At 44.0% G+C, this 26,900-nt stretch overlaps 1 protein-coding gene and 1 long non-coding RNA gene across 8 annotated transcripts in view; one reads left to right on the top strand and one right to left on the bottom strand.

Annotated features, from left to right (window-relative positions):
• The first annotated feature begins 7,350 nt into the window (after positions 1-7,350).
• LOC307224713 lies at positions 7,351-10,477 on the top strand. Its single transcript, XR_013842712.1, has 2 exons — positions 7,351-9,644; positions 9,691-10,477. It is a non-coding gene; the product is annotated as an uncharacterized lncRNA (long non-coding RNA).
• SCAPER (S-phase cyclin A associated protein in the ER) overlaps positions 9,788-26,900 on the bottom strand; it is a 209,785-nt gene continuing 192,672 nt past the window's right edge. For 6 of the 7 annotated variants that reach the window (XM_079991504.1, XM_079991500.1, XM_079991498.1 and 3 more), the window contains 3 exons: positions 15,851-16,042; positions 12,266-12,317; positions 9,788-10,656 (listed from right to left, as the gene is read on the bottom strand). In XM_079991504.1, the coding sequence (XP_079847630.1) occupies positions 10,553-10,656; positions 12,266-12,317; positions 15,851-16,042 (348 nt within the window). In that variant the 3' untranslated portion in view covers positions 9,788-10,552. The remainder of the gene's footprint in view (positions 10,657-12,265; positions 12,318-15,850; positions 16,043-26,900) is intronic. The other variant, XM_079991499.1, reaches the window with a different exon arrangement.

Raw genomic sequence — 26,900 nt, forward strand, 5'->3', positions numbered from 1 at the left:
AAGAAAAAAGGTGCTGCTGCCGGGTACCATGGGGGGGGGAACACTGCATGGGGGGAATGTGTGGCAGCATCTGGACAGCTGCTCCTGATCCATATATGCTTCAACATTCTCCCTAAGGAGTTCGCAGAGAGAGGTGCATAGCAAGGCTGACAATCTTGCACCCCAACCCAAAGTTGATGGACTACAATACCCATCAGCTCCAGCCATCATGGTCACTTGTCGGGGGTGATGGGAGTCGTAGCTCAGCAGGTCCCCCAGCTTCCCTTAAAGACTGACGTATGATATCTACTGCAACTTAAGTGCTTGTGGGCAGGGTCCACTCCATCAGACACACTAAAATGTTCACTCTCATTGGCAGATATGTGTATACAGCAAAAAATAAAAATTGTACACGCTGAGGCCAAAAGCCTATGAAATGCAAGAGGCCCAGTCTGTGACCTTTTCCAGGCAGAGTTCAAATGTATTCCAGATAAGCAGAGCCACTTGCCCACCAAGCCAGTGGACACTTCTACACCCTGCGGGTAATGAATTTCATAAGCTAATAAGCTTAATTGTGCTTAACAGAATTTGCTGAGCAAATTGCTCTAAATTAGTAGCTTAGTTAAACCCAGCCAACCACTCCAGGCCCCGCTCCTTCCCACCCTAATAAGGTGGAGGAAGAAACACTTTCTGAGTCAAGAATGGCCAAAGGCAAAGGGGTGCGTAGGCAGAGGGTTATGCACTAGACTCTGCCAAGGGATCCTCCTTTGGTGAGAACTGCAATAACAGGGCTATATTCCTCCCCTGCCAGCCCCCAAACTAGGAGCTGTGGAGCAGCATTGCCCCTCTACACGGCAGCAGGCCACCAGTGCTGACTTCTGCTTCAGACATCTGCTCCTGCATTGGGCAACAAGGTCTGCAAATCTCTATTTTAATTCTCCCAAAACAGTGGAACGACAATATTGGGCGATGTTGCAAGGCAAGTGGCAAACCAAGGCTCATTGGAAGACCCAGACAGTGTTATGGGAGAGAAGTGTTCTGGTGTTGTTGCTGCTACAGCAGCAGCAGCAGCAGCACTGCGTCCTTTGCCAGCGCCTGGGCTGTGGCGCAAAGGGTGAAGAAAACTCACTGCGTCAGTCCCGCCCTCCCCCCCAGGTGGGACCAGGGGCATGGAGGGCTCACAGGGCTCTGCTGTGCTGCCTGCCTGCCTGCCTGCCCGCTCAGGGGGAAGCCCGGCCAGCCAATGTGGGCCTTGGTGGGCGCATCCCCCCCCCAGCTGGGAGACCTTTCAGTGAGGGGGCTGGGAGCACAATGACGAGGTTAGGCTCTGGGTCCCAGAGATCCTGGCAGCAGATAGGGCAGGACAGGGAGCCCTGCATGGGGGCACCAGGTTCAAGCCCCCTCAAAATCATGCGCCCAGGGGTATGCCCCCCCCCAATGCTATGTCCCTGAACAGCAGCCAGCCTTATATGGAGCCCTTCGGAGAAGCAGCAGTTCTTTACTACTACTACTATTTTATCATTATTAATAAAATAAACCAAAGATAAAGGGCATAAAGAAATACTGTTCAATTGTAGGTTGAAAGCAGCATAAGGTTGGACATCATCATTGAACTTGTTCCAAAGCTTTACAAAAACAAAAAACCCATTTCCCCATAAACTTCTTAGGCTGGATTTATTTTTTTGTAATAATAATAAAGTTCGTTACTATGGGCCAAATTTTCTCAGTCCATTCAAATATAGTAAGATATATGCTCCCTCACCCAATATTTAGCTATTACCATCTTAGCAGCAGTTATAAGATTAAACACTATTTCTCAATCTTTTCTGGAATAACATCTTTTAGATAGCCCTGCAGAAGACGAGCAGCGGTTCTGCCTCGTGAGCTCCGGCAGCCTATGCCTCCGACGTGCTTCTGCGACCTGGTCCTCTGTTTCTGAGGAGGCACCAGTGTGACGCCCTCAGGCCCCACGGACTCACCCTGCATCTGGCTGTGCCCCTGCCTGGGGTCAAGAATGATAGTCCAACGGCGTCTGGTGGACTACAGGTCCCCTCGCTATAAAATATACTTTTGTGTGTGTTGTATTTAATACACCTAATCCTTAAAAAAAATGTTGGCTGCACAATAGTGATTAAGAAGAAAAGAAAAAGTGGCTGCTAAGAGGAGACCAGGACTGTGGCCTTAGCTCTGATCAGGCTGCGCATCCCATAAGTTTCACCTGCAAATGCCTGGCCAGGAGAAATCCTCTCTGCACCCCATCTGTCTAGCCAATTTCACAACTCAATTAGTAGGAAACTTGTCTGCTGGATTTTCTCTGCTCTTTTAGGAAAAGAAAAGTCTCAGTAGCCACCAGCCAACCAATTCAAATCACGCAGCAGCAGCAGCAGCAGCAAACAATTGCCTTTAATTGTTAAAGACAAATTTGCATAATTTTTTTACATTGTCATTGCTTATTACTAAGAAACAAAACAAATAGCTGTCCAGGGATTGAGTACAAATTGTTCCAGGAGAGGAAGTAATTAATTAAGGAATTTAAGTCTGCAGTGTTGCCAAGCAGGGAGCAAAGATTAAAACGTCCCTCCTGGCGTCTGATTCCCTGGAGTCTACATTTTCCAGTGTTTCATTGCTCTCAAACATGGAATCTATATTACTCCTCTCCCCTCTTCTTCTATTTTCTTTGTCCAGTAACCTGTAAGGATAACTCTGTGTTCAAGTTTAACCTCCTCGGTTCCAAAGCTCACACAGACAGCATAACTATTTATTCAAATTTAATTCCTGAAAGAGTTTTCAAATACATAAGAGCAGTGCAGACGCACTATTGCACAGTGGAGTATGACACCACATGAAGGACAAGACGGGCTTCCTACGGATGTTAAATGTCAAAAATCGGCTGGGGAGGAAGGAAGTTGGGGAGAAAGATACTCAACTTGTTCTGCAAGATGAAGGATACTCCCGCCAATAACAGCAATAATGTCACACTGCTGGCTCACTTGGCATGGCCAGCCAAAGTAAAATGCAATAAATCAAAGAAGTTGGCATAAAACTAGTTTGATAAATCCCAGAAAAAGGGTCAGAAATACCAGCACATCACCAGAGAAGCAACAATACTGGTTAAAAACCCTAAAAGGAGCTGGCCTAGGTTGACATTTCTATTGACTCTAAGATTTTTTGGGGGGTTTCCCCCAACAGCTTATCCCCCAGAAGGCGTAGATGTGAATGTGAATCACTCTGCACTTGTTTATGTTGTATTGCATTTCCTATTATAATGTCCATTCAGCCAGTCTGGAGTTCCCTGCAATCCCTTCTTGTTCTTACCTTGAAAAATGTGGTGTCCTTGGGACACATGGCCACCTCATTGCTCACTCCTGACTTAAAAAGCAGAGTTCCTATTCTTGATCCTTGGAGGAACCCACTTCTCAGATCTGTACATTCCTCTCCCCTAAAGGTGGGAGATGTTTCAAAGCCTAAGCACAGAATGTGGGCTGGATCTTACCTAGCAACATTGACACACTCAGATAACTCGAAAAAGTTAGACAGGACTCATTCTTATGGAAGCCCGGTTGGTCCTTCTGCAGCAATACTTGTTCTTCTGTGTGCTTCCTAATTCTGTCTCTAATCTAGCTTTCCACTAGTATTCCTAGGACAGACATTATCTAGACTGTAATTTCCTGGAACCTTCCTGGACCCCTTTTTAAAATTGATTTCACACCGGCCTCTTTCCAGTTCTTGGGTATGGAGGCTGTTCTTAGGGGCAAGAGAGATATATCTGTTAGATGAACTTTCTGATGGGTGCCACCTACACCTGGTGATCTGCTTGCTTTCTAGGCCTTGTCACTTGGCCTCAGAGCCTCAGGCCATGGGCGGCCGGGCCGGCGGACTGCCAGTCGAAACCGGCCAGCTGTGGCCCCCCAGAGCTAGACTGACCTGGCACCTCCAGCCTCCCCTGAGAAGGAGCCTCAGCAAAGACGCAATCAGCCTTTGATTGCTATTTATAAAAAATAGTTCTATTCCACCATATCATACCAATTTATCACAATTGCAACAATATGAACCCAGGAAACCAAAAGAAGTTAAGAACCAGTTGCAAGCGAAAGCGTCTGGCGCGCGCTCCTGGGCGATTGCAGGCCGAGCCCGCCCGGAGCCGCTGCCGGCCAGAGCCGGAGCAAGAGGGCGGCGGTGGCCGCAGCTGGGCGCGCCTCGGGGCTCGTGCCCGCAGCAGGAGCGCGGCGCGGCGGGCGCGTGGAGGCCGCGCTCAGTCTGGCGGCGGCGCTTGGTGAGGATCCTGTCTAGACGGCGGAGGGGCCGCCCGCTCCTTATCTGCGCTGGCATCGCCTGCCAGGCGACCCTGCGGCCGGAGGGGGGGGGGGGGCGGGGAGAGGCCTCGCCACTCGGCGGCCGCGTCTCCGGGGCTGCTGCGGTCTCGCTGCGCTCGGGGATTCCTCGGAAGGAGCCGCGACGGAGCCTAGAAATACAGCTCGTCCGTCCGTCCGTCTCCTGGCGGCGTTTCCAAGGGTCCGGCCCGGACAGGATCCCCATTTGGGCTGGAAAGGGAGCGTGGGGCCCGGCGCTCCGAAGGCGCTTCTCTCCGGCCTTGGGACTCTCCCTCCCTGAAATGGCGCAGCATCCAGACCGAGACCGAAGGCATTTCCGAGACACGCAAGGGAGGGAAGCCCCAGCCTTGGCCCCCAAGCCTTGCAGGTCTCCGGCACACCAAGTTTGCCCACTCCCTTCCGCTTTGAGGGAAGCCTCCCTCTTGCCACCAGGACCAGCCTTGGAGCACCCAGAGAGGGGAGGCAAAACAGGAGAGGTCTCCCCCGCCCCGCCGCTTTGAATTGGGCATCCTGGTCGCTGGCCAAGCTTAACATTTATTATTTTTAATTATTTTTAATGATTATCTCTTTTAACCACCTTAACCAAAACAACTCAACACTTTTGCAATGGTGTAGGCCTATAGGTGAACTTTGTAAAACCAGAGTCTATGTGCTTCAACACTACCCCCCCCCATTAAATTCAGAAAAATATTACTGACATCACAAAGAAAAAACTTTGCTGAACCAGATTAAGATACATAGGGCTACAAATTACCAGAAACCTCAACAAGCTATACCTTCAAAACTATACCCCTTTCTGGTGAGAAATCAACAAAGACCTGAGGAGATGGAGTAGAACCAAGGTCACTTTCTCAAACTAGCCATGATCAAAATGATAACCCTCCCCCAATTAACCTGCTTATTCCGAACCCTCCCACTTTGGATCCCCTCAACCCAACTCCATAAGTGGCAGAAAAAACTGTATCTTCTCATTCAAAAGCCACCTTCCCTCCTCAAAAGAAAAAGGGAATTCCCATTATAGAACTAGACTACAACGACAACCAAGTGCACCAAATAAACTCATACATCTTAGAAGACAAAATGAAACAATGGAGATAGGTATAATTGGAAACACCCCCACCTCACTGTATCAATTTCTCCAAAAACAAACTAAAGAAAACTCCATGACACATAACAGGTTCACACAGACCATGCTTGAAGCATGGAAAGAAAAAGTAGGAACATTGTCCCCAGCCCTCCCCCTGCTAATCCCCAGGTTTACCACCCTCGGCTCCACATAGCTTTCAAATGAGGGTATGGCAAGCCAAAGGCCTACACCACCTAACAGACTTCTACAAAAAGGGCAACCCTATACAAAAACACAGAACGAACTAGGAGACAACCAAATATCCTGGCTGGCCCGTCACCAACTACATGCCTTCTTAAGCTACCCAGAAACAAAGGCAGCACATACTAGGCCATTGACTAACTTTGAAAAACTGCTGTCAGCAGAGTGACACAGCAATATAAAAAACACAGCTCCAAGGCTTCAATACCACAAGCAAAGACCAATGGGAACACAACATAGGGTACGAAATAAACTCAACCCAATGGTTGAAGCTGTGGACTAAACCACCCTTTAAAGCCCTCTCAGCCAACAGGTGGGAACTCACTTTGAAACTTATCTACAGATTGTACCTAACACCATGTAAGCTAGCAATGATGAACCCAGGAACCTCACCTAGGTGCGAGAGAGGCTGTACCGCCATGGGCACATACCTCCACAATATGGTGGGATTGCCCCAAAATTCAATCCTTTTGGATATCTGTCTTACAAGAAATCTGCAAAATAATAAAACAGGTAATAGAAAGAACTCTAGAATTGGTCCCACTAAATAACTTCTGAAACAATAAATCACACTCGCATGACAAAAAACTTATAAGTCACTTACAGCAGCTAGGAGTGTCGTAACTGGAGAGACCTTTTGGGAGCGTCCATGGACCACTGGTACCAAACTGTATGGGAAATCACCATACTAGAAAAACTAGCCAACGAAACCACAGGGACAAGTGAAAGAGGATGCCTTCACCCCGTGGGGCTTCCCTTTATCACATACACAGCCCAACAAGACAATGACCAATCCCACCCCCCAGACAACATACGAATCAGTACGGCTAACTGAAGCCGGCAACGCCCCCCCCCATCAAAACACACTGCAACCGACCATTTCTTGGGCCCTCTGACTTCTTGCTCTGCCAACAAAAATATGACACCTATCCATGTGACGCTGTCAAAAAAGTGCCACTCGTATACCATGTAAAGAATGAAAGTTTGCTGTCTTTCTTACCTCGCCCCTTCCACCATTTTTTCTCTTTATTTTTTCCCCTCTCCCCACTTCTCATTCCCCCTCAACAAAAATGTCTCAAACTGACTGTAACTGACCTGTATGAAGAATTCTACGATTTGAAAACTGTGACACTGAATGTACTTTTGTTACTTATGGAAAATCTTTTAATAAACACACACAAACACATACAACAATTTCAGAAGCTGCTTTGACCAAACTCCTTTTGTCTAATGGTAGGGCTGGCCATGGAACTCCATGGACCTGTGTGGAAAGCCTGACTTCAGGCTTTATTGCACACAAAGATGGGAGCCCCCCTGAGCCCCAGGGGGAGGGACTGAGTAAACGTGCTTAAGATTGTTCTATAAACTACTAATCCTGAATCCACTTACTAAGGTGTTTACACCATTGGGCTCAGCGGGGCTTAATTCCAGATAAACACACCTATGAATGGGTTATTGCCCTGCCAGCATTTCCCAGCTTGGTGCTTCCCAGATGCTTCAATCTAGCAACTCCCCTCAGCCTGTCAGCATGCCTGTGATGGGGGTTATAGTCCCAAACTTCTGGAGGGCACTAGGCTGGCAAAGTGTGTACCCTCCTCTTCCAAGGGGGGCAGGGACCCCTCCCGGATGCTGCTCCCCCAAGTCAATAAAAATAAATAAAAATACATAGCAAACTGAGGTTCTGCCCCCCTAACAAAAGACCTGCCCCCCCCACCAAAAATCCTGGATACGCCTGTGTCCCCCTCATGTTTCCATCAAGCAATGAGACTTGAGGAAAAATTGAGACTTGAGGAAAAATTGCAATCCTGGTGTGGTTTCTTGGAAGGCTAATCACAGCCGTCTTACGGCTTTTTAGCAAACCTATCCTGATCAAAAGTATTTCTATAGTTTGTCTCAGGCTACATCTTGCAGGAAAATGCCACCAGCAGAGAATTCTTGCTGTTATCTGGGTGATCTCCTTTTAAACAAGCCAAATGGTGGAGGGAAACTTCTTTGCACAGTTCTGCCTTTTTTCAAAACCAAGCCCAACCTCATGGTGCTGTGCGCAATTAGATGGGCTTAATGAGCTATCTTTTCCTGGTACAGGATTAAGGAACACCTGTGAGCATCTCTGTCAAGAAGCCGAAAGGAATTGTCTAAATCCCACTTGTCAGATGCCTCCAGTCCCTTCCTTTTTGGTCTATTCTTGCAGGAAACTGTATCATGGATTCTTGATTCTACCAGGACACTTAACTCCATTTTGTTGCTCATTGTGGCTTTCTGAAGTCATTTCCTGATAGTCAGATCCCAAGCTGAAATTTATAGGCATTAAATCAGACATCTTGGGATGGAAGGGCAACAGTACAGTGGTACCTCGGGTTACATACGCTTCAGGTTACAGACGCTTCAGGTTACAGACTCCGCTAACCCAGAAATAATGCTTCAGGTTGAGAACTTTGCTTCAGGATGAGAACAGAAATCGTGCAGCGGCGGCGCAGCGGCAGCAGGAGGCCCCATTAGCTAAAGTGGTGCTTCAGGTTAAGAACAGTTTCAGGTTAAGAACAGACCTCCAGAACAAATTAAGTTCTTAACCCGAGGTACCACTGTATTAAAAGAGAATGAAAATAATAAAGCAAAGACTGAATACTACTTTCCTTTCCTTTGATGAGTTTTTAAAATTTCAGACCAGCACAGAGCTGGGAAACCTCTGGTCTATGAACCCAACTAGGTCTTGCACAGGTCCCAGCTTGGCCCACAAAGTTTCCGTCAAACCACACCCACAGCCTTACAACTGACAAAAGTGACATCAGTTGTGGAGCAAGTGAGACCCGGCTGCAAAGGAAAAACCAGGAGCCTGAAAGTGCTCCTGGTTTCTTGGCAAGCAAAGCCTGCTGTCTGCTGAAGGGGGGAGACAGCAAGCTCCGCTGTTATTGGCTGAGCACTGCAGAGTTTGCTGTAATAACTTGCTTGCAGCAAGTCTTGCTGGGATGGCGCTCACTCCAAGTCCCAAAGAGTCATGCCCACAAATATTTTTCTAATGTTGATTCAACTGGCACTGTGATGTCAGGTGACTGACAGGTGCGTGGGGGTAGGCTTGTCCAAAATGACCACAGGGCAAGGTAGTTTGTATTTCTAATTAAAAACCAAACATTGCATTTCAGAGGGTCCAAACTCATTTTTTTAAAGTTGACTGCATTTTACAATTTGAACCTACACAGTTAGATGTGCCACCAAATTCAATGGAGCTTCTCCCCAGGAAACTATAGCATAGGATCACTGCTTCTCTTTGATATCTCTGTGTGCCTGCAAATATGCAATGCATCGACGTGGCTGAATGGGGGGGGGGGTGGCTCTCTATGGTAGCTTCACTTCAGAATTTACCTCTGTGATACTGCTGCTTACTGCAATGCTATTTTGGAAAGATGCACTCTGGTTCTTGTCCCCTACATCTGTTCTGACACAGCTGTGATTTCCTGTGAGAACATTTTTTGCCTTTAAAAAACAGTATGAGATGGACCCTTTCCCCAACCAGTCTGAAACATATGTGAATATGGAAGGAAGTGCTAGAGGGTTGCATAACTGAGATATTTTTAACCTTGGAAATACTTATGGAAGGGAGGGGGCTATCAATTCATTCAACAAATGCAATGGAAGGGAAGATGGTGATTGTGGAAGTGGGAGAGGGTCAGAAATAAGGCCTCTCTGGTCAGCTGCTCTTTTGTGTTTGCTGACGTGGTTGTTTCTTTTCCAACCCAGCCTCCTTCAAGGAAGTGCACAATTCCCTCCCTGCTCCCATTTTATCCTCACAACAACCCTGTGGGGGAGATGAGGCCAGGATGGGGTGACAGGTTCAAGGTCATCCAGTGAGCTTCATTGCTGAGCAGGCTATACAGTAGAAGTTAACATTTTTTCCAGGGGCCAGGCATGTTTGAACAAAGGGAAAGAGCATCTGCTTTGCAGCCAGAAGCTTCCAGGTTCCACCCCTGACGTCTCCAGGTGGGTTGGGAGTGACTCCTGTCTGAAAATCTGTAGAGCTGCTGCCGATAATATGGAGCTGGATGGAGCAGAGGTCAGACTCAGTATAAGGCAGCTCTCTATGGTCCCACGACGGTCAGATTTCTAATGCTGAGTTTCCTGCAAGGTAAAGAACGAAAACAACAACGACGACCTCAACAGTTGTGATATTGCTTTTAATAAGTTTAGTGAAAACTCTTGCCATATACAGTAGAACAATTCAGAACAATTGCTGTGACTGTACACATTCTTCTGCAACGTTCCCACAAAATGTAAAGTAAACTGGACACAAAGCCCAGGAGTCTTAAATGGCTTTGCCAAGCATTTGGGTTAGATTTCCATAGCTTATTTATCTAAATTTAGGATTTTGTGCTTTCTAAATAACTGAATATGCCAGGAGCATTGTATAAAAAGTTATGCAAAACAATGAAACAGAATAAATTATTTTATTACAAGTTATACAGAACGCAACCATGGATATATTCCACTAGGAAATTCTCCTGGCACAAAAGCCCACAGAAATGAACAGGAGCAAGAGAGTGTTAGAACTCTCTAGCACAGCCCCCATTCAGTGCAATGGAACTTCTTGATCCATTGTGCCCATTGCCAATATTTAGACACAAAAATCAGCAGCTTTACAGACATGCTACACCACAGAGTACAAGGTACAAGGATCCTTGATGTGGCACATATTAAGGGGGGGGGGGAATCTCTTTATTTTCAAAACAGCCATAAACAGGATTTTAAATTATGTACAGTTCTTCTGACTGAAATAGTGCAAATTATATTTATATATATAACTACAGTATACGCATTTTTAGTATAAAAGGATCTTTAAAAAAACCTTCTTAGAGAGAACAACAAATTACTTAATAACGGGAAAAGGTAAGATGCTTTCGAAGTTTAAACACACGCACACCGCTTATTTTTTCTCTTTCTTCAAGAAGAACTGTCGTGCCTCTTCCCAAGTCTGGCGAGGGAACCGGTTAGAGAGCTCAAGGTAATCTTGAGAACTGAAGATCTTTTCTGTCAAGCAAGGAACAAAGAACGTCATCATAACTATTCTGTTGTAAAATGAAAAAACAGGAGGGTAAAAATGCTTGTGTATGTTTTGTTTCTGGATAGTAAAATGGCTGGACATGACTCTTTTTCTGTCAGGAAATTAAATATTCACCCCCATTATATGTTGGAGAACAGGTCAACATTTCAGAAGAAGAAACTGAAGAGAAGAGAGGTGCACCTGGCCCCCTCCGATGCCCCTGCAGACCCCTTGCAGGGGTGGGCAACATTCAAGGAAGTTCACAGTCCTGCAGTCAGTTGCCAGGTTTTATTAAGGAAACCAATTGCATTCTTTTGGCCTGCATGCATAGACCTTGCACATAGGAGAGACATAATCTCTAAAATTTTGAAAAACAGATGCATCATCCCTGTGGGTGGTACAAAAATCAATGGGAAGGAAGGAAGCTTCTAATAAACAAATTATGGATTGCATCCAATGAAGTTGTCCCATTGAATCACACAACTGTAGAGTTGGAAGGTACCCCAAGGGTCATCTAGTCCAACCCCTTACAAAGCAAGAATAAATTGGTGCAAGGACTTCTCCTTGTTGCAAGACTACAAGACCTATCATCCATTACCTCAGCCATGCTGGCTGAGGCTGATGAGAGCTGGAGTCCATCGCCATCTGCAGGGCCACAGGTTTCCCCACAGCTGCTTTGAAAATGACAGCATAAGCACCATAGGCTGGCTCCGGGGTAGGTAGCCAACACTGTGCCCTCTAGATGTTGTGCACTGCCATAAGACCCAGAAAACACAGCCAATGATCAGCGATGTTACGAGTTGGGAATCTGCAACATCTTGACTATCGCTGGGCCAAGCCTACTCCATAAGAAATTCTGTTAAGTCCATGAAAGATTATGCCAGTAACAAATCTGTTAGTCTTCAAAGCACCCCACAACTCTTTATCCCTTCTGCTGTGGGCCAATCATTTTCCACACAATGCCATCAACATTCAAATACCACCTGGTAACTCTCTGGCTAGGGACGCAGGTGGCGCTGTGGGTTAAAGCCTCAGTGCCTAGGGCTTGCCGATCGAAAGGTCGGCGGTTCGAATCCCTGCGGCGGGGTGCGCTCCCGCTGCTCGGTCCCAGCGCCTGCCAACCTAGCAGTTCGAAAGCACCTCTGGGTGCAAGTAGATAAATAGGGACCGCTTACCAGCGGGAAGGTAAACGGCGTTTCCGTGTGCGGCTCTGGCTCTGGCTCTGGCCAGAGCAGCGATGTCACGCTGGCCACGTGACCCGGAAGTGTCTCCGGACAGCGCTGGCCCCTGGCCTCTTAAGTGAGATGGGCGCACAACCCCAGAGTTTGTCAAGACTGGCCCGTATGGGCGGGGGTACCTTTACCTTTACCTTTAACTCTCTGGCTGCACAGTGTTGCTATGTTTTATTTGGCTGACAGTCCCTTTCTTTATGAAGAGGTCTCCCAGGTTCTTTCAGAAGGCAATGACTTCCCCTCAAGGACAGAGGCTACATGATCCAGGAGGAGCAGGATGCAATCAACACTTCGGTCTGTTTGCCTCCTAAAAGCTACAAGGCACGATTGCTATGCAATTCCCAATGGGCCATATTATACTTACCCCTTTGTTGGGAAGACGGGCTATCTGTCTGGCTTGAACTTTGTGTGAAATCCTACAGAAACAAAACCCAACAATGTTCAGCACCACAGAGGGAAGATCAAACACCACCCCCTCACGCAATTTTACAAAAGAGTGATGTCCTCCCAGCGGCCAAGCAAATGCCCAAGGGAAGCCTGCAAGCAAGATCCGAGGGCAACAGCGCTCTCCCCCCCCACTTGTGATTCCCAGCAGCTGATGATCAGAGGAGTGCAGCCTCCAGCACGGAAGGCAGGACGCAAAGTCATCATGCTGGAGGACATCCAACTAAGTCCACTGATTTCAGTGGGTATGACAAACATTGTACACTGTACAAAAGTGATTTTCCTGGCTGGTGTACAATGCAGCGGGCCTGAATCACAAAGAGAAGTTCTACTGTAAGACTTCTCAGGCAATGCAATGCAGCTCTGTTGCTGAACACAATTTACCAAAACAACTGGAACTGTTTCCCTCGGGAGCTGGAGGTTTTTAAGCAGAGCTTGGATGGCCATCGGCCAGGGATGCTTCCATTGAGATTCCTGCACTGCAGGGGGTTGGGCTAGAGGACCTTATCAGTCTATGTATTTGTGGAGTGACTGGAAAGGTCTCAATGGTGCTGCAGGAAACAACAGCTTGGAAAGAGATAATCAACAAGAAACTGCTTTAAAATGTTTGCAGTGGTAGCTGAGGTGGTTTTTTTGACTCAGGCATACGTTGCTGCTGTATACGCAGTCAGACCACTGGTCCACTTAGTGCAGGGTTGCCAACACTGACTGGCAGCCAGTCTCCAGAGTTTCTGATCAATTAATATCAGTAACAACAACAACAGCAGCAGCAGCAACTGATACCAGGTCACTTTCCTGCCCCATAGCCATTCTCCTCACCTGGGGTGCTGCTGGTAATGCCACATGCCCCAGTGGTCGGGTCTGGCATGTGCGAGAGACCAGGTGCCTCAGTGTTGCAGCTCTAGTCATCTGGAATTAGTTACCAGCTTAAATTAGATGAGCTCCTACTGTCCTAATATTTAGGTGGATATTGAACACCTTTAAAAAGGCTTTACCTGTAGTGTGACCCAGTCCTATTAGGAAATATTAATTGTACAACTGTAGAAATACTAATACTGCTTTTAGTTTAATGTGTCTGTAATATTTTGTAATTTTTTTGTACACTACTTTGGTAGCTTTTGGTTGTGAATTCATTTATAAACCTGCAAACAAATAAACAGCAACAAAAATGATAAGAGAATTGCAAAGTGTCTTAGACAACAAATGAGAACAAATGGCAGTGCTTACTCTCCTGAGGGGTTTAAAGATAGAACTGTTGGCTTAAGGCTATTATGGACTGAAAAATGAATCATTTCTCTACATGGCACAAATCTTTAAATATATTATTGTGTTTTCACTGTTTGTGCACATGGATTTTTGAAAAATGGTTGATGTTCTTACTGTGAAATCACTTTGAGATATTTTATGGGAATAGATTCTTAAATGGAACCCGACCCAACAAATTAGCTCAGTGCAGGAACTCCTGACACACAAAATGCTTCCTTGAGATGGGATGGTATAATTAAGGCACACTGTGCTTTTGCCCTATTTCAGTCCTGTTAAGGCATCTTTACTTCATGTTCTCAGGAGTCAACATGAGGACCATAATTCTGGGCTTTTAGTGCTTGGATTATGTACCCTATGAAATGTAACTAAGAGAGGATGATTCCCTAGGTAGCAGGTGAAAGCTGAATTCAAACATTCTTGCTAAAGTAATACCATCTTCTATTTTAATATAAGTAGTTTTAGGAACAAAAAGGAAAAAAAAGCTGTTGTCCTAGACAATAAGAGGAAAGACGCCATACAGCAGCAAGGTTGTAAGGGTGATGTTTTACTAATAATAAGACATTTATACATTTTCTGTATTTTACTGCATGTTTATACAGCCCCAGATGCATGCAACCAGACCATTTTTTCCACCCCCATTTCTTCCATATGGTAAACATTTATTTTCCAATCCTGGGGTCAGCTATCTCACATTCCCCCGCAGAGGGAGGACTCTCCCTGTTGAAATAAATAGGATATTTGCCTCAGGAAGGCGCACAGATTGTGTCTCCCCATGATAGCAAGTTGAAATTTAAGAACAAATGCATGCCTGTTTTTCATTCACAGTATCTGGGGTGGGGGAGTTTTTTTGCATTTTCTACAGCCCGTTTGTTTGTTTGTTTAATATTACTACATTAGAGTTTTGTTTCTGATGGCTAAACCATTCCCCCAAAGCCTGGGAGAAACAAACATATCTTCAGGCTGCTGAGCTGGATATGTTCATGCAGACCAGAAATCAAAATGCTGAAGTACCTAAATCAATTCTCAGTAAAATTAAGCTTGATTTTATTTATGATATACTTTCCAAATCAAATAGTTGACTGCCAGCTGCTTATCTGGGAAAGCAAACAACTCCTTATCCACATAAGGACCAGCACTCCTAAGGGGGGTTTTCTTCTTGCAGCATCTGCTTCTGAACAGTACTATCAGAAGCATTAAAAAAAAACATTTTGCAAGCTGTTGCTGTTTTATGCATTTAAAAAATGTTTCAGGAGCTAAAATGTTTCAGTTATGTATGCATATGTTACAACAACTTTCTATATTCCTAATATCTTGAGCAGTAAAACTATGAAGCTACCTAAAAGCTGACGATGCATTTAGCCTTCAGGCATTTAGCCTGTTTGGATAAATTAACAAACAAGCTTAATTTTCTTCATTTGGCTGCAGTTGTCCAGGCACAACCCCTGAAGTTCAGCTTCCTTGCAAGCACCTCTGAGGTGGAGAGAAGGGGCAGGAGCAGAGGGCTTGGTGGGTGGCAGAGATATGCTATCAGCTATGAAGGTGTTTCCTGCTTGGCAGGGGGTTGGACTCGATGGCCCTTGTGGTCTCTTCCAACTCTATGATTCTATGATTCTATGATTCTAAGGAAAAAACACCCCACAGCTATTAATTCCAACAATTCTAAAACATGGCACATTCAGAAATTAGAAAAAATAGTAATTCCATAATATAAGTGTGTAGCACCTGATTTTTAAATAAAATTACAGGATGCAGAATGATATCGCAAACATACACAGTTCAAGTAAGCAGAAATGGCTGCTTTCATAAATTAGAGTTTTAAAACTTTGCATATTTAGCATAGTTGGTATACACTGTTGCCAGCCCTATCAATAGTCAAAATCTGTGATAAAAAGCATTGTTTCTCTGTGTATATATGTACTTCCATTTATCTTTACATTTGAGTCTGATTATATAAAAATGTACACTTATAGGATTGCAGGCTTTAAGGACTTGCCCATCCATTATTAAATATAAGTTCCTCAACATTTCACTAGTCCTGCTAATTTAAATAAGAATGGAACATATTATTAACATTACTCTGCATATGTCTGCTCCTTAAGGGGAAAAACTCTTGGACACATGTTGGATCTTTCATTTTGGAGAGAGAAGAAAAGAAACCCTGGTTTTATTGTAAGTTAATGCATATTTATTTCATAGGCACAGAAATGGCTAAGCAGAGATACACAAACAAACCACGTACCTGGATGAATGTGGCGAGTAACACGCAACTCATCTCCTGCTCCAGGATCACCTTGTTCTGGGGGTTATTGTAACAAGCAGCTATTAGCGTGGGAAAGAGCACTTTGATGAGGCGAGGATCGCTGAAGTACTGGAAAGGCAGCTGGCAGAGCTTTTGCAGGACAGTGGGATGGCGGCCCGACTGCACAATCACCTGGGAAATGGAGACAGCACAACATGAGAGGAACAGGGGCCGATTTCCCAGATCAGCTGGAAGGAGGAAGCTAGAGCAAAATAAGGCGCAAGGGTGACAGAAAAACGTTAACAGAGAGAAAACCAAGCTGAACATGTTGATTAAAAACAAAACAAAAACCTTTCAGCTCAAAATGTTGTCCTCACAGTTTCTTTTCATGTACAGTAACTGCACAGGAGAAACTAATTTTATCTTTCCCCCAATTATATTTTATTAAATTTTCATAAAGTTCACATATACACTCCAATACATAATAATTTTTTGTTTTGTCAACTTCCCACCCCATTTTCCATGTTTTTTTTTTATTTCTCCCTCTTGCTGCACCCTATCTTCTCTCCCTTATACCATAATAACACAACCTTACACTTTTTCACTCAAGGTGTCATAAACGAGACAGAAATATTGCAAAGAGGCGATGAATACCTGCAGGCAGGCAGAGCAAGCTGCTGGAGGGCAGGAGACAGGATTCAAAGATGGTCAGAAAATGGGAGCTGCTCCTATCAAATGCCTCTCCAGATGTGTGTTGGGGGGGGGGGATGAGAGACGCCCGTGAGCGACACAGAACCAAAAAGGGAAGGAGACTGCATGCAGTACTGCAGTGGGACTCAGTATGCACAGAGCCAGAAAGATCCTCCCATTTGCTCTTTTATCTGAGTTTCTATCAGTGCCATAGACTTTAAAAGGGGAATTGTTTAGATAAATGGAACTGTTGTCATGTGAGTAGGGTTTATAACAGTACGCATCTTGAGCCTCAGAGTGAAGCTGCTAATGGCATCTTCCAGAGAAACTCTTCCATGATGTCTTAGCGAGAATCGTCAACATCAGAGCTAGACAAGGGAAACTTGGTAAGTTGACGATGATGACAATAATAATACAATAAAAATATTTTTATTATATATTATATAATAATATAAAAGAGCTGCTTGACCCAAATTTGGCTTTTTGGAATCTATTATAATTTTAGGACTGCTGTAAAACCCTATGGTTGCAACCATAAATTGTACTTTGAAAAACCAGCATTTTACAAGTATGCACACTTGGACACAACAGTACTCAAATTAAAAACAGAAGGGAAAAAAGAAGAGATGGAGACCAGAGGAACATAAATTACAGGGATTTACAAGTTTTCAAAGAACTTTTAACAATTCACTAAGAACACATTCTCAGTTCGTAATGCAGTTCAGGTCAAGAACAAGATCAACAAAGTAATAGTTCACATTTTTTAGTTCAATAGGCAGAATGAAATTGAAAACCCTTCAGTGAACACAGATAGGAACCCCTTAATTCTCCTAAATCCAAATGGAATTTTAAAGACAGCCAAATATGTGAGCAGATACACTGCATTTAAGGCATCACTCTTCCGACATCCTGAAGGGACCCTGTTGAAGCAGAAGTCTTATTAAAATACTAAAAGTGTTATATTGAAACAATATTTTGACCAATGCTGCACATTCCATTTTGTATTTTCAATCATGGTTTTTGATTTGATTTTTCATTTCCTTATAAATGTGTAGTTTTAGGGGAGAAATTAACTACTCCCATGGTTAAAAAATGGATCCTGATTCACAACACTGAAGCAACTGTAAGTGATGAGCACAGAATGCCCCTCCCAATGCCCAGAATTTCTCCTTTTATGAATCCTGAACTCCATTACATGACCTACTGAACCCTATGCCTGATTTGTAACATTTCCCTAAAACAAGCTCACAGACAACCTGAAAACATGTTTTTATCTTCCCCTCTGTCTCATATTTAAGCCTGGGATAATGTGACAGTATCATTACTTGGAGTTAATGTTCAAGAAGGCGTTGATTTTTGTTGGTCTGGTGTTTTATTGCACCAACTGGTGTTCATGTTATTCAACATGGCTACTAAAACTGTTACAACTCAAAGCATGCAATGGAACAATAACCTTCTTAACAAAGAAATGGAAATAGCGACTCTTCCTCATTCCATGCCAGAGTGGGAGAAAGTAGCATTTGATCCAAACCACCTTGCCTCTGACTCAAGAGTACCTTGAGTTACAGTTCACATTATGGTCCAAGTTCCACCTTTCTACTCTAGGGACTCAGATGAAACTAGAAGGACCAAGCAAAGTATACCTTTTGAGATGAAAATGAGGGTATGTGTGTGTTAACACCTGTTTTCAGAAGAAGAACCACTCTAATATACAGCATTGGAGGCTTTCTTCTGGCTGCTGCAAGCTTTTTAAATGCACCTCTCTTTGGGGTGTGTGTGTCTGTTTGCAGATGAGCCCTCTCATCCACTTCAAGCATGTCTCAACAGGTTGTGTGGGTTGTGTGGGTGCGTGATCCCAGCCCTTGCTGCCAATGCACCTGCCAGACAGGCCTTGCCTTGGGAACCATGAAAGAGGATGTCCACATGCAGCTCTCCTCTGCATGAAGATTCACCATCTAATGTGTAGCTCTAACAGATGAGGGGGTTCGGCCAAATCTGCCTTCAGAGTTTTGACTCTGAAAGACCCTGGAGAGGGAAGCCTGAAGAACAGCAGCAATAGCAACTCACTCCAATATTAAAACATTAAAAAGGCAGCTCCACAGAGTTAAAAAACAAAACCCCACAATAGCAAGGGAAGGATGGTGATTTACCAGGGAACAGATGATGATATGATAGATAAGATAGATAGATGATAGATAGATAAAATCAAGATTGTTTCTGGAAAAGAGGGAGAATATGAGAGAAGAAAATCTGAGATACATTCCCCTTTCCTCTAAATGCACTTATTATTATTTCACCAGCCATTGTGTATTATTTATCTGTATTTTTTTGTAAAAATTCTTGGCAAAGAGCAATGTGGTGTCAGAAGCAAAAGATTGATACTGTGATAGGAAGTCAAGTGATAGGGAATTTGTTTATTATATTTATATCCCACTCTTCCTCCCAAAGGAGCCCAGGGCAGCAAACAAATGATAAAACAAACACTGTATCTTAAAAAAACAATTCCAATAAAGACACAGAATGAGAAAGATATCAACTTAAAAGGCTTGCTGGAAGAGGAAGGTATTCAGTAGTTGTCAAAAAGAAAACAGAGATGGTACCTGTCTAATACTCAGAGGAAGGGGATTCTGAGGGGCAGGCGGCACGGTGCCAAAGGTCCAGTTCCTACATTGTGTGAACGGACCTTGTCTGCAGAACACAGTCCGTCAGGCATCCTGGTCCCCAGCTGCATAGGGCTTTACACTCCAAACCCAGCACCTTGAACTTAGCCCAGTAGCCACTTGGCAGCCAGTTCACTGGTGATCTGGAATCCTTTGTAGACCAGCATGATTTGAAATACCTCCACTTGCTGTGAAGTATTAATGTTTGCCTTTTCCCTTCTAGAAGTTAAACTCAGTGGTGAGATTTAAAGCATGTGTACAATCTCATGAGTTGGCGGAGTTATACCCAATGAGAAAAAGCAAAGTTCAATCACTTCCTCGTGGTAGGGGCAAATGCCTATGTTGCAAGGGGTACTTTAAGGAGAGCCACAGGGTCCCAAGAAAGCTGAATTACTTTGACTGATTCCTCTTGCTTTTCAAGAATTGTGGATGCTTAATGAATTTGCATATTATTATTGAACAAGGACCATGCTAGTTTCTGCTTCATTCCATTGTGAACATTTGTGTTAGCAATTTAAGCAGAAACTACTTAAAGTTGAAAACGAATATTCACCTTTTTGCCTTTGTGGGGGTGGGGTGGGGACCTGTAAATATAAATACAAAGTGAGAACTGGTGTAACATGTGCAACCTGAATCCAGAAACTGACACAGCAGTTAGTATCACAGTTTCAAACTTTATTCTTACAAGCCCATGGGATCTAAGGGTATGCATGCCTGCAAATTATCATTTCCTAAGAAAGGTTTGAGTAGTGTCCTGTGTCAGGGAGTGTCTTTAAAATTATAAATCAATGCTGCACCTATGTTCTAAAGCTCCCACTGGTGCATCTTGGATACTGATGGTACCAGAGGGATGGCATCATTCAGAGGCCTGCAACAGAGTAAAGGGAGCAGCCAAACTGGAGATCCAGATATACTCTACAACATCAGTGTCAATGGGTCATGATGGATGTTTCTGCATAACTGCAAGTTATATTATTTTCATGTCACTAGTTAAAGTACATTTATGCAGTCCTTTGGGAATGACAGGGTTAAAAGAATAGCCTGTATAACATCAATTTATCAACGACACACTTTGCAATAGTTGCACCAGGGTTAGCAATCCCTCCTCTTCTTTGTTTTCTGGGATCACTTACGACCCTCTTCTTAAACAATTATTGCACATGCATCCATCCACACTCCACTAGATTACACAGCCCCATATGGCTTGCAGTTCCATTACCTAAAATTCTAAATCATAGAATTTAGAATCAACATCCTCCTCCCTTCATGTATTCTATGGTTTTCTTTGTTCCTCTGCCACAAATTTCTGTTCAAAGCACTGCATCTCTGTTTCCATTTTCCACCTCTGCCATTTCTCTTTGGCTGCTCCCTATCCTAGGAATGCTCTCTCCCATGACATCCAATGGGCTCCCGCAATGGTATTTAAGCCTTATCTTGCTTTCCAGACCTTTCCGGATTTATCTTTGCCCTTCATCCGTGTCCCTTCCCTTCCCCATTCCTATTGCTTCTTGTCCTTAGACTGGAAGCATGTCAGCAGGGATGGAAGAGAAATCCTTAGAATTAACCAGAGGCGGATGTGGGGCAGCGCAAGAACTGTGGCCGCACTGGGCACGCAGCTGAGGAGGGTGCCTTCTTAAAGCGCTTGCCCGGTTTTGGGAAGGAGGCGTGACAGCGCTGACAGCCTCTTGACTGTCCTAAAGCTCTCTGGTCTCCTTTCCAAAGCCAGGCAAGTGCTTACCAGGGTTTGGAAAGGAGGTAGGAGGGCTCTAGGACCCTGCCAGAGTCTGGCACCTCCTTCCCTAAACCCAGGTTAATTCGGCACAGCAAGGGGTGGGGGAAGGGTGTCAAAGTTTGGCCTCCCACAGGGTTGCATATTACCAAGGTCCACCCCTGACTGTGCAAAAGCCTTTGACTGTGTCAACCACAACCAACTATGGCAAATCCTTAAAGAAATGGGCAGCTTCCAACAAAACACTAAAATACAATAACCTATTAAACATTAAAAGCTTCCCTAAACAGGGCTGCCTTTAGATGTCTTCTAAAAGTTTGGTATAAGCTGCTTGGGGCAGGAATCTGTCCTCTTGTACTTTGTGAAGTGCCTCACGCATTAATGGCACATGTAAATCAACTATAAGGTAAGGTGCAATCCTATATACAATTTCTCACTTCACAGAATTATAGAATCAAAGAATTGTAGAGTTGGAAGGGACCCCGAGGATCATCCAGTCCAACCCCCTGCAAGGCAGGAATATGCAGCTGCCTCATATGGGGATTGAACCTGCAACCTTGGCGTTATCAGCACCACACTCTAACCAGCTGACCTATCCAGGCTGACGTAGGTAAAGGTAAAAGGTGAAGGACCCCTGGATGGTTAAGTCCAGTTGAAGGCGACTATGGGATGTGGTGCTCATCTCACTTTTCAGGCCAAGGGAGCCGGCATTTGTCCACAGACAGCTTTCCGGGTCATGCGGCTAGCAGGACTAAACCACTTCTGGTGCAAGGGGACACCGTGTCGGAAGCCGAAGAGTACAGAAACGCATTTACCTTCCTGCTGCAGCCCTACCTATTCATCTACTTGCACTGGTGTGTTTTCAAACTGCTAGGTTGGCAGGAGCTGGAACAGAGCAACAGGAGCCCACCACCTCCATGGGAATTCGAACTGCTGACTCATCGGCAAGCCCAAGTGGCTCAGTGGTTATACCACAACACCACCCGTGTCTCCACTGAACTTAAAGACACTTACTTCTGAGTAGGCATACTAAGGATTATGCTAATGAGCTGTACTTTATAAAAAGAAAGCATGTAATTATGCTTAGGGATTGTAGCATGAATATTTTTAATGCCCCATCCTTCCAGAAAAAGTGGTGAAGACCACAAGATTATTTATCTTTATAACTCTTCTGCTAGCATTTTTGGGCACATGCATCAATGACATGAATGATGTGATGAAGGTGAAGAGCTGCAGACAAGGGCACACTTTTTTCAGTCACCTTTCTCTGAGGCTGGAGATTTTTAAGAGAGTCAAATGTGGCCTTATTTTTTAAAGAAGATTGACCTAATGCACATCTCCCTGATTAATACACAGAAAATAAGGATTTTTTATTTCTTCAAAATTTGCAACACATTTTTCAGTTAAACAAACTAATCAAAGTGCATAAAATAGGATATTTTAGGATAAAATGCAGTTCGAAAAGTGAACATTTAGATAAAAATATGGATTTAAATGCTACTTTGAGATAAATTTCCTCATTATGAATTTAGATACACATTTAAATGTGGACTTTCACACTGTTTTACCACACCCACACAAATGCTGAAATGGGATGGAATAGACTTATGAATGAACACATGTAGAACTGTTATGGACCGGAATCCATTCCGAGTATATCCGAGGTCTTCTGATTCCTCAAAAAGCACCTGCAGAGTGGCAATGTGTATATTAATTGAAATGTAATAATTAGCCGTCTAAAGCCAGATGATCTATGAAAAAAAGTATTTCAACAGTTGGCAGCGGCAACAGTCTGGTGTCAGAAGAGGAAGCACAAAAACATTAATTTAATTTAATCTAATGTCAATACAGGGCACAGCATGAAACTTCAAGTATGAAATCACCAATAGCAATTCTATTGCCTCTGCTAGATCCAGCCAAAAAACCCCACCACACATACAGTGGAAGATCTGTTGTGGTTGAGTCCAGCAATCTGTAATACGGACAGGGCTGAGAGTTAAGGTACAGGTAACTGTTGGAGCCGCACATCCTCAAATGCAGATGGCAGAGCATATAGGTTGGTTCTGTCTGTGACTGTCATTTCTCTTTCGGTTCTTGGAATTTTATTCATGTCCAGCCATGATGGCACTGGGAGCTGTACAACAATGTAAGCTTGTATTTGTTGGGAGGAGGTTATCACCACAGATACAACGGGCTGAGTTCCGTTAGATTCAGGTTTGTATAAGATGTGGATTATGCAGTGGTGCCCCGCAAGACGAACGCCCGCTAGACGAAAGGGTTTTCCGTTTTGGAGGCGCTTCGCAAAACGAATTTCCCTATGGGCTTGCTTCGCAAGACGAAAATGTCTTGCGAGTTCCTGCGGGATTTCCCCCCTTTTTTCCCCCTTTTCCTAAGCCCTAAGCCGCTTATCAGCTGATCCGCTAAAAGCCGCTAATCCGCTAATAGCGCTAATCCGCTAAGCTGTCAATGGGCTTGCTTCGCAAGACGAAAAAACCGCTATACGAAGAGCCTCATGGAACGGATTAATTTCGTCTTGCGAGGCACCACTGTAAATCTGATTCTCGCTGCTGGGATGGAGATCTCTAGCAAAAAGAAATACAGAGAGTGGACTAAAGATGAGAGTTGGACACTCTTTCTAACTAAACATACATACTTGGTAAGGTTCAAAGGGCATTTTGAGAATGAGAATTTGTTTTCTCTTCAGACAGATGACAGAAAAATGTTCCCACTGTTATTTCAGTGTTCTCATTATCTTTTGTAGTTATCAATTAAACAGCTACAGCAGAGTAATTCACAGAGGACACCACATGTTGTTAAAAGCGTGTGTGAACTGGGTGGACTTTGCTCAATGCCTAAAAGTTATAAATGGTTGAATCTGCCGAAGGAAATAATTTTACTACGGGGTGATGGATGGGCAGCTTTGTATGGGAGAAAGTGGTCCTTCAGAAGATGCAACTGGTTCCGTCTGCTGTATGTTTTTCTAACTTTTATATTCAAAAAGGAAAGTCCCTGCTGGAGACACCAAATATTTCTATACCAGCATTTTCAGCTTATTTCATGTGCTATTATATGCTATAGCTGTTGATTCTTGGGGGGATTGAACTAAATGCTGCAGAAACATATTCTTTGCACCAGAGTTGAATTCTATGTTGAGTAAAGTGCCAAAACACACTCTCTTCTACTCGACTGTGCTCTTTCGCAGCTATTTATTCCCTATCCAGATGCTAGTCTCTTAGGGATGCTCAAGCTAAAAAGCTAATGGATCTAAAAGGCCACTGGCTGCCACTCTCAAATCCTGCCATACAAATGGGAACATGACCATTAGTTCAGCTGCTGAACTCCCAGTGAGGAGTTTGGGGATTCTGACTATTTCCTTTTCCACATACTGGCTAAATAAAGGAGAGAGAGAGAGAGAGAGAGAGAGAGAGAGAGAGAGAAACTGCAGCAATCACCAGCCACTGCAATTTGTGCAGAAAGCAAAGACACATAAACACAATTATGCAGATAAAACTGCCAAACTATTTATTTTTAAAAAAATTAAAACTCATAATCATGGCCATTATTTTTATGGTGGTCACCAGAAATTCCGTGGTCTTTGCTGTCACCAGCTTATCTTGACCAATAAGGGGAAAGTCACATCATAATCAGCTGAACACCCTGGATGAGATAGCAATAATGGGTGGATTAACTCAACCTTGGCCCTCCAGATGTTTTGAGACTACAATTCCCATCATCCCTGACCACTGGTCCTGCTAGCTAGGGATCATGGGAGTTGTAGGCCAAAAACATCTGAAGGGCCGAGGTTGAGGAAGCCTGCCTTAGCCTGTGCCAAAAGCAAAGTGGCAGCGCTGGAACCAATGTTTTAGTGTGACCATTATGCCAACATATACCATTCTGAAGCACTAATGAAGAAAGTTCTATATTTTAGGATCCTGTAGACAAGATGCCATTGTATCAGGAGGAGTATTTCAAAGACAGTCACACCAGGGAGTGTAAGAGTTTCAAAGCAACAGGAACTGAACTTCAGCAGTATATGGTTTCTAATGGCACAAAACCCCATTTAACAATTAAAATGCTAGAGTCTACGGGAGACTATTTATAACGATAAAAGAAGTTGTTTCTTGAGTATGTCCCTCTCAAGTCAGATCTGCCTTATTTCTTTGCTACTCTATAAACAAATCCCAGACTGTAAGTGTTTAATCAGAAGGGCATGTCACTGCTTAGGTCAAGCTCCGTACCTTCCCATTTCTCGGGCTTCACCTTTCAGAAAGCTCTGATTTTCCGGGCGGGGGGCAGGGGGATTCTTAGTTTTCATCTACTATTTATCTTGTCCCCCCCCCCCAATGGTGAGTTTTACAGAACTGGCAATTGTACTATTTCAGGGGTTTAAAAGATTATTTAAAAAATTGAATGCTGGTTTAAACCCCCCCCCCCGCCCGTGCTCAGTATTTTGAAAAAGGCAAGACTTCAAATTGAATGCCACTGAGAGAACATGCAGTTGAAAAGTCAAGCTTATCTTCATACTTAAATCCACCTTCCAAAATAAATTATATTACCATATTGGCCCAAATATAAGCCACACTTTCCCCCCAAAGTTAAGGTGCAGCTTATATTTGCGACCTTAGGGTATGCAGCCAGGAACACGGGGCAAACAGCGCCAGGAGCGCAGCCAAGCGGTGCCCGCCCCGTGTGTAGTTCCCCGGGAAGTGGGAGAGTGAGGAAGGGGAAAGGACGCCGCCAACGCAGCACGGCTCCCCCCCACCCCCCCAGTATGCAGCCAGGAGCAGGGAGGAAGGGAGCAGCTTATATTCAGGTATTTTTTCTTTTCCCCTTCCAATTTTAAAGGTGTCTTATATTTGGGTGCGGCAGATATTCAGGCCAATATGGTAAGTCACAAAAAAGAAATAGCTGTCTATATATACACTGAAATACACATTAAAAAATCTTTTTGCTCATCTCTAAACCTGCAGGCTCTGTGCACTGAAAGCAGCATCCTAAGCACGTCTACAAGAAAAAACAAATATCAGTAATATTTTTTATAATAATTGACTAGCCCATAGCACCAGAAGGAAGAGGACGAACCCTTATTCCTGTCTCACTATTCCCATTAAATTTGCACACATTACCCCCAGTCACTGTTTGGCCCCTAGGAGGAAGGGTAGCATGTACATGGGCACCCATACACCCCTCCAGGGCTAAATACAAGCACTAGGAAAGCAGCACGAGGGAAAAGGAATAAACCTCCCTTCCTTTGTGCTGCAATGCTAATCCAATTCAGCCCCACTCCATGACTGGTATTGTACTTTTTTCATTTAAAAATGAGGACTATCATAATAACAGATCTCCCCTGCCATAGGGAGTAATACTGATTTATTTACCACTTCCACATTTTTAAAATCCATTGTAAAACAAACAAAGAAAGAAAGCCAGTATTGAAAGGACCAAATGAATTTCTGTAGAACTTGGCATTCCAAGTGAATGTGTTTGGGACTCCAGTTAAAGGTCACAATCCTGCATGCAAGAGTATGTGCAGCCTGTTTTTGTGTACAAGTAGGTGTTCCTAAATTTCACTGACTTCAAACAGCCTTAACAGGGGTGGGATTGCAGCCTAAGCCTGTAAAACAAAGAAAACTGTGACACCTTTTAAACATTGTTTAGATAGCCATCTTAATAAAATTAAAAGGATAAACAGCCCTGCATTTAAAACAGATAAACTAGTTCTAAGAGAAATGGTGTATAGATAAGTAACAGATGTAAGAAAATACACAGCCAAAGGGGGAAGGGAGGGAAGGAAAGAGAAAAAAGCTTGGAAATGGACATACACAAACAAAGAGAGAAATATTCCCCCCAGGTTCTCCGGTTATAAATGTGGGCAAGTGTCTGTGCCTTCACTGGCTGCTCTGCAGACATCCAGCTCTTCTAGTTCTTGTGCGAATGCCATGGGAAAAAGCAGAAGGGCTACAGAGACTAT

Source organism: Podarcis cretensis (genome assembly GCF_951804945.1).
Source record: "Podarcis cretensis genome assembly, chromosome: 9".
NCBI classification, from domain to species: domain Eukaryota; kingdom Metazoa; phylum Chordata; class Lepidosauria; order Squamata; family Lacertidae; genus Podarcis; species Podarcis cretensis.